Raw genomic sequence first — 7,438 nt, 5'->3', positions numbered from 1 at the left:
GAGGATCGGGGCGGGGCTACCTGCGAGGAGGGGGGCGGGGCGACCCGAGAGGGGGGCGGGACGAACCTCGAGGGGCGGGGCTTGGCGGGCGGCGCGGGCCGTGATTGGTGGGGCTGGGGCGGCGCGGTTCCCGCCCGCTCGCTCCGGTGCAGTCCGCTCCGCTCCGCTCCGGTGCGGTCTGGTCCGGTGCGSGCGCCCCCTGGCGGGGCTCGGGCGCCGTTTGCCGTTTCCAACGCCCCCGCCGCCCTCGTGTGTCCCGGCAGTGGTTTTGCGCGGCGGAGGACGCCGCGGGGCTCACGGCGCACAAGTTCCTGGGCGACCTGGCGTTCCGCGAGCGCCGCTTCGAGGTACCCGCGGGGCGAGGTACCCGGCGGGAGCGACACCCGCACCCAGGGGCAGCACCCGGGCTCCGGCCTGGCCCGTTGCGCTCAGGGACCCGCAGTCCTGGATTGGGTGCTTGTGCTGAGCTGGGTCCGGGACCCAGCAGGGTGGAGAGGGAGAGTGTGGGAGGTTTTTCCCGTGGTGCATAGGAAATCCCTCACTTTTGCTCGAGAAGGAACGTGAGTTTCTTGTTTTCCAGGGAAAAACAGGTTCCAGCCATTATGCTGGGAGGTGTTTAGGGTATATTGCCTGTAAGTTGCCTTCAAGTTTGCAAGGAATAATTAAATATTCCTTTGGAGGGATGGATGAATGAGCCCTGCTCTTTAGTCCTCTGCTCTGAGCACTTGCACAGAGGGAGAAGAACCAAGACTCCATCCTTAATACTTAATATATGCTTATAAATACTTAATATAACGTATTGCAATGTTAATTGGAGTCCTGCTGAGTGCCCTGAGCCTTAAGCTGTAGAATATTGCTCATTCTTGTCTTTTTCCTTGGCCCAATTAATATTTAAATATTTCACGCAAAGTTTCACACAAAAACACGGGGCCTCCAGCTCCGGCCTCCTCCCTGTGGGTCTGTCTCAGGTCACAGCTGCGGGCAGAACGTGCGGCCAGGCTCTCCCTGGAGCACGTCAAGATGTCTTGTTATTCTCTTACTATAAATATGTGTTATTATTCCCCTAGAAAGCCCTGTGCGAATACTCGAGCTGCCTGCGGCTCCTGCCGCCCGGTAACGTCGCCATGAGGAGGGACGTCCAAGAGGGCCAGGCTCGGTGCCTCTCTCGCCTAGGAAGGCACGAGGAGGCGCTGGATATTGCGGAAAAACTGGTAAGAAACCTTTCCTTTATACCCCCAGCCTAAAAACATTGCTCGTGATTGTTTCATGGGCACCGTTGGCTGGAAGAAGAGCCTTTGCGTGGAAAATCCTGCCGGATGTTCCGGGCTCGGCGTGTTTGGTGAACAGAGGGTGCCTGTCACTGCGGATCTGATCGCGCACTGGAAGTGAGAACACCCTGCGCCACAGCGAGCTGCCTGTGCAAGGAGGCTGCTGCGCCTGGGAGGGACTAAACACCATGCTCTGCTGGGCAGAATCAATGTAATCCCATCGGAATTACAAGAAAGGAGCGCTTAAATCTTTCCACTATAAAAGTGACAGTTCAGAATTCCCATTTATTTCCGAGCGTGCACCACCAAGCAGCCCCCAGGAGGAGTATCTAACCACAGGCAGAGTTTTGCCCCGTAAAGAAAACTGTCCAGATGCTTGGCAGTCTGCTGGGGTTTGGCTGCTGCTGTTTATTTGATATAAAAGGTGTTGATGCTGCAAAGAAAGGCAGCTCTGCAAGCTCTGCAGGCCARTAAAGGATAACATTCAGGACCAGGGCAACCAGGAGAGCGCTGTCAACTTGCTCGTGCATGATCAGTATCATGTTGTGTTATTTGAAGTATTCAGCAGGGATGACACAGTCCTATGTGACTAAAAAATTACCTTTAGAGATGGTTTTGTGTCATTATCCCAAGAGACATTTTTGCAGGCGATCGCGTGGTCCTGTCCCCAGTTCTAATTGATTTTCTTTTCTTTGCAGAGAACTGGTGCCACGAATACAGATCACTTAACRACTGTTCTCAACCTGCAGTTTGCCCTTTATCAGGGTGTGGGCAACGCGSAGAAAACGATTCTGTGTCTGCAGCAGCTGCTCTGCCTGCATCCCTTCAACCCCTGGTACTGGAAGCTGCTCGCCGAAGCCTATTGGGGCCTTTTGCAGAGCCTGGCTCCGTTATTCAGTCCGGAAAGGAAACTAAATCCCTCTGAAGAGGCTGGAATAAGGGACAGCAAATTCAAAGCAGCGCCTGGAAGGGAGATCAGTTTGCAGCCTCTCACATCTGAGAGCTGGGGAGAGTGGTTTTGGTCCAGCCTCGCTGCAGAAGCGGAGAAGCAAAATCCAGGAACTTGCAGCAACAGGCCAGTAATGAGAGATCCCTGCACTTCAGGAGATGCTGGAAGAGAGGATGAAGGGAAACAAAAAGCCTCTGAGCCCCGGGAGCAGGACACGCTGAAGAAGCTTGGCATAAAGGCATGTGCCTCGTTTATTAGAGCAAGGTAACTAAATATTTCCTTAACATAATGTGTGGGTTTTGGTTTTTTTTTTTTTTTTTCAACCCCAAAACAATTTTAAGCATTTTATTCCCAGCCTTAATACTGCAATTTCACATTTTCAGTTTAAATATTGGTTTTTTTATCAATAACACAAATCTAGAGAACCCCCCCCCTAGTGTTTGAGACTAAGAAATAAAGGCCACAAATTTGGGAGCTGTGAACAGCTCACACCTCTATGGAAAGGGTGGCCTCCAGTGTCACACGGAGCTAATAGAGGGTTTTTTAAGTGATTTCAGGGTATGAACCTTTTTCAAATCATTGTATACAAAAGTGTTTGTTCTCCTGCCAATACTCCTGTTAGAGCATGACTGCTTTGTGCTCTCATATTAAAAACCCAGCAACTGAGTTCTCTAAAAGGAAAGACTGGCCAGTCTGCCTTGTGGGAGAGAATATTTGAGAGAAAATGAGAATATTTGAGAGAAAATGAATTATTTCAATAATTCCCCTCAGTTTGCATGTGGATGAGTTGGAAAAAGGAGCTCTGTGACAGCAGATTGACCAGACTGCACTAAAATGCTGTTTCTTCCACTGCTTCCCAATATCTTGCACAGAGCAAATCCCCCCAAAAAGTCATCTTTCAAATATATAATTAGCAACTGTGCTTTATTTTTATTTTTATTCTATTTTTTTTCTTGTAAATAAAAATAAAAAGAAATAAGTAAAATACCCTTGCTTCTCAGTAATGTAGTAATCATTGGAAATGTTAAAGCCATTTTATGAACTTGTGCAAACGTTAACACTGAACCCCTTAAAACTGTCCTGTGAAGGTGAGTTTTAAGAAATGTAAAATCAGCTAAAATTGCTTTTAGCTGTGCTGCAACTGGGAGGATGCGACTTGAATTGTTGAGAGGTTCAGTAATTTTACACTGATGCAGGACAGTAAAGCCCCTGTCCAGGGCTTGTGCATTAAATAGGGTTTCTAATATACTCAAGTTTGCTGCGTTTTAAGTGAGAGGTGAGTGTTGCATAAACTACTGAACAGGGGAAATTTCAGCTGAAAAGGTGATTTATATAGTGAATAGGATTCTGTGTTAGAGCACTGTGAATAATTTAGTCTTTTAGTTTTACCAACAAGATAAGAAATAGAGAAAAGATTTTATTCAATGAGATTTCAGTCTTTTTATATGAAATTGTTGCAAAATTTGAAGCAAATGTGTTGTGTGCAGAAAAACTCCATTTTTATTTTCTTTTTTCCAAATCAGAATTGCACCATGTTCACAAATGGTTTCTTGGCTCAGACTTGTGGTTTTTGCTGTACATAATGCTCAAATTAAGGCTTGCATCGAAGATTTAAGKCTTCCGTTGATGCAAATGCACATCGTATTTTAACAGCCGCTTTGTTTAACTTTAGCAGATGTGGTAGCAGGGGTTGTATTTTTTATCACGGTGGTTGTATAGCTCGACCATAGGGGATTCATACAGATGTATTCACGGGATCCTAGAAAGGTTGAGGTTGGAAGGGCCCTCTATAGATCATCCAGTCCAACCCCTGCTCCAGCAGGGACACCCAGAGCACGSGGCACAGGGCGGCATCCAGGCGGGTTTGGAAGATCCCCAGAGAAGGAGACTCCACAGCCTCCCTGGGCAGCCTGTTCCACTGCTCTGTCACCCTCACAGGGAAGAAGTTCCTCCTCACCTGCAGATGGAACTGCCTGGGTTTCAGTTTGTACCCATTCCCCTTGTCCTGTCACTGGCCATCACTGGGAAGAGCTTGGCCCCTTCCTCCCTGCATTCACACTTTGTTTGCCTGCAGTTTTTGCAGTCAGGAAGCCAAAGCGTTTCCACATGTTACACTCCAGTCGTTGCGGGGTGGCTACCTTGCCAGCGGTGCCTTTTCTACCTGTCTTTTCCATGCCAGGCTCTTACTGCAGCTCACGCAGCTGCAACAGGCTTCCTTCGTGCTGGAGAGGAACACCCGGAGTCAGAAGGAAATTGAGGACCAAGTGGAGCAGTTTGGCTTGGGCGCGAGCTGCCTGCAGCTCATGGCCCAGGTAGGACATCGTGCGGACACCGCGGGGCCGCGTCCTTCCCTCCTCCTTCCCTGTGGAAGTTCCTGGAGCGGAGGCGACAGGGAAGGCCRCATGGTCACTGAACACTCCGTTCTTTCAGCAAAGAAACAGACACGCTCTCTTGCATTCATTGGTTTTTGTTCTGTCCAGGCTGTGGGTTCTAAAGAACTGCAGAGGGGCAGTCACACTGCAGAGCTTTATTCATAAAAATTAAACATTTTCAGGGTCAYTTATGGAATTTCTGACACTCTCTTTGAAGGGGCCAAAGGGATCAGGGAGATTCTCACTCTCAGAATTAGGGCATTAAGTCTCTAAAAGCCAAGTCATTGCCAGGCTGGCAGGCAGTCCTTGGGATTGCATCCATGAGAGGGCAGCAGCACGTGGAGGATCTCCGGGTCTGTGCAGATTGGGAGCAGAAACGGCGGAGAGCGTCGGTGCTGCTGCGAGGTGGCGCCCAAGGAGCTGCTGCTGGCACCTCTGCCAGTGCCGGGGGAGCAGGATCCCCGTGTGGGAGCAGGATTCCCACTGGGAGCAGAGCCAGGAGCCGCGAGGGGCTGGGGGAGCCTCAGGCTCCCGCTTTTCAGTCTTTATCACGGGAGGCAGCGCATGAACAACTGGGTGGGGACGCGGAACCTTCCCCTAGCYGGTTTATGGTCCGTGTCAAAAGGCTTTTCTTGGCCAGACCTTTACTGATGTCTCTTCTTTCCGAGCRTTGTTTACTCATTTCCCATTTCCTCCCTTGCTCTGTTGGCAGGTTATGGGTGCRGATCTTCTCCCAGAAAACCTGAGGGAGGAGTCTCAGGGAGAGGTGAGGTGCCTGGGCCCCGCGGCGCTCTCCGCGCTGCTCCCCGCCTCCGCCACCGAGTTCGAAGCAAAATGGTTTGGAAATCTGCCAGAAGCTTTATGTCACTTGGACACACAGTTTTCTTCAGATATATGTAGCCCGCCTTCAGGAATTTAGAGGTTTTTATTTATTCTCTTGGCTCCATCTTGGTGATGATGGAATGATATATGCAATAAAGTTCATATTATATTTTTAAGTATTCTTACTGTGTATGTTTCTTTTCAGAATACATATATATGTATGTGTGTGTATATATATGTGTGTGTGTATATACATGTGTATATATATAAAACTGTTTCTGCAGTCTTCATGTCCCAACGTTTTCTTCCTTCCCTGATTTGTTTGCATTGAGAGTGAGCCCAGTATAAAGCTGAGCTGAGCGATGCGGGTTTCAGAGGCTGCCTTCAGTCCAGGCCACGTAAAGCTGTTCTTGAAGCACCTGAGATCTCTTTGGRCCTGGGATGCCCTTGGAATGGCAGGTTGGTTTGTGATGTCCAGTTCTAAAAATCGGTATCCAGAAACTATGTTGTTGCACTTAGAGCTGTGGAATTAGTTGATTTCTTTATTTTTTTTTAATATTTCATGATTAATTGACATTCTAGTGGTTAACTGTTCAGCGTTAGAGAGTTGGGAATCTTAAATATGTTTATGTTGAGAAACTGTCAATAAGAACAATTGCTTTTGTTTTCTTTTTAGGATGTACCTAAATGGCAAACTTTTAACCCCTTAAATGTTTAAGCGGAGGGAGAAACCTGCACCCCTTTAGTCCTGCGTGCACAGGAGGGCAGGAAGCTGCCGGGGCTGCGGGAAGGTTTCGGAGGGTGTTAGTGGGATCCCCCCTCCGCAAAGCCTGCCCTGTCGGGAGGAGCAGCGGAGACCAACGGCCCTGTCCTTCCCTGCCTGACACCACTGACGTTCCAGGCAAGTCGGGTGTTTGCTCCTGTGCCCTCCGGTCCCCTCTCAACCCATTCCCAGCAGCTTTTCAGAAAAGCATCATTTAATGGGTGCATTTTAAAACTAGGGATCTCTTAGACGTGGTTTGCTGTGACTTCATGTTTTCCTGGTTGTTTTGCTTGCAATGCCAAAGGCTGCAGGGACTAAATGCCCGGCATTTGGAAGGTGACTCGGCGTACGTGAACACTTTGTGGTGCTGCTCCTCCCCAGGTCCTAAGGCCTGGAGATGCTGCTCAGGAAGCCTGGCAGCAGCCCTCGCTCCGGCCACCTTTCGTGCTAAGCCGGCTGCAGAAGCTCCCAGGAAAGCGGGATGCTGCCCTGGGCTGTGTGAAGCGCCCCTGGACGGCGCGGGATGAAACCACATCCCGGGCAGCCTGTTACGCAGGGCGGGTTGCTCAGGGCTGGGAGCCTGGCGCCCGCGGGGCGCGCGCCCCGTCACACGTGCGCAGCGCCAGTTCTTCTGCACTCGCTGTGGTTTTCCTTTTATTTTAGAGGGCTGTTATTTAAGAGGGATGTGGAGCTGCTGGAGAGAGTCCAGYGCAGGGCTACGAGGATGATCAGGGGCCTGGAACATCTGCGCTATGAGCAAAGGCTGAGGGAGCTGGGYCTGTTCAGCCTGGAGAAGAGGAGGCTGAGGGGGGACCTGATCAGCGTGTATAAATACCTCAAGGGAGGCAGTGAGGAGGAGGGGGCGGCCTCTTCTCAGTGGTGGCCATTGATAGAACTGGAGGAAATGGCCACAGACTGAAGCACCAAAAGTTCCACAGGAACTTAAGGAAAAATTTCTTCCCTGTGAGGGTGCSAGAGCCCTGGAACAGGCTGCCCAGGGAGGCTGTGGAGTCTCCTTCTCTGGGGATTTTCCAAACCTGCCTGGATGCCGCCCTGTGCCGCGTGCTCTAGGTGACCCCGCGTGTGCAGGGGGTTGGACTAGATGATCTCTAAAGGTCCCTTCCAACCTTAAGCAGTCTGTGATTCTGTGATTCCTGCTCCCTCAGCAGGAAGCTCCCCAAGCAGAACAGCTAAAACAGGACTCTTAATCCTGCAAGAGGACGGCGGGCAGCTTGTGCTCCATGTGCTGCACGGCCGCTGTCCC

The 7,438-nt window shown here is 50.3% G+C and overlaps 1 protein-coding gene across 1 annotated transcript in view; it reads left to right on the top strand.

Annotated features, from left to right (window-relative positions):
• CUNH8orf76 (chromosome unknown C8orf76 homolog) overlaps positions 1-5,574 on the top strand; it is a 5,880-nt gene extending 306 nt beyond the window's left edge. The window contains exons 2-6 of the mRNA XM_026039498.1: positions 264-347; positions 1,068-1,211; positions 1,967-2,481; positions 4,397-4,529; positions 5,302-5,574. Of these exons, the coding sequence (XP_025895283.1) occupies positions 264-347; positions 1,068-1,211; positions 1,967-2,481; positions 4,397-4,529; positions 5,302-5,508 (1,083 nt within the window). The 3' untranslated portion in view covers positions 5,509-5,574. The remainder of the gene's footprint in view (positions 1-263; positions 348-1,067; positions 1,212-1,966; positions 2,482-4,396; positions 4,530-5,301) is intronic.
• The last annotated feature ends 1,864 nt before the right edge of the window (positions 5,575-7,438 follow it).

The sequence above is a fragment of the Nothoprocta perdicaria genome, unplaced genomic scaffold, assembly GCF_003342845.1.
Source record: "Nothoprocta perdicaria isolate Ctin4 unplaced genomic scaffold, notPer1 scaffold_230, whole genome shotgun sequence".
Classification (NCBI taxonomy): Eukaryota; Metazoa; Chordata; class Aves; order Tinamiformes; family Tinamidae; genus Nothoprocta; species Nothoprocta perdicaria.
The sequence above is the reverse complement of the archived record's forward strand: the minus strand, read 5'-3'. Positions and strand labels throughout refer to the sequence as shown.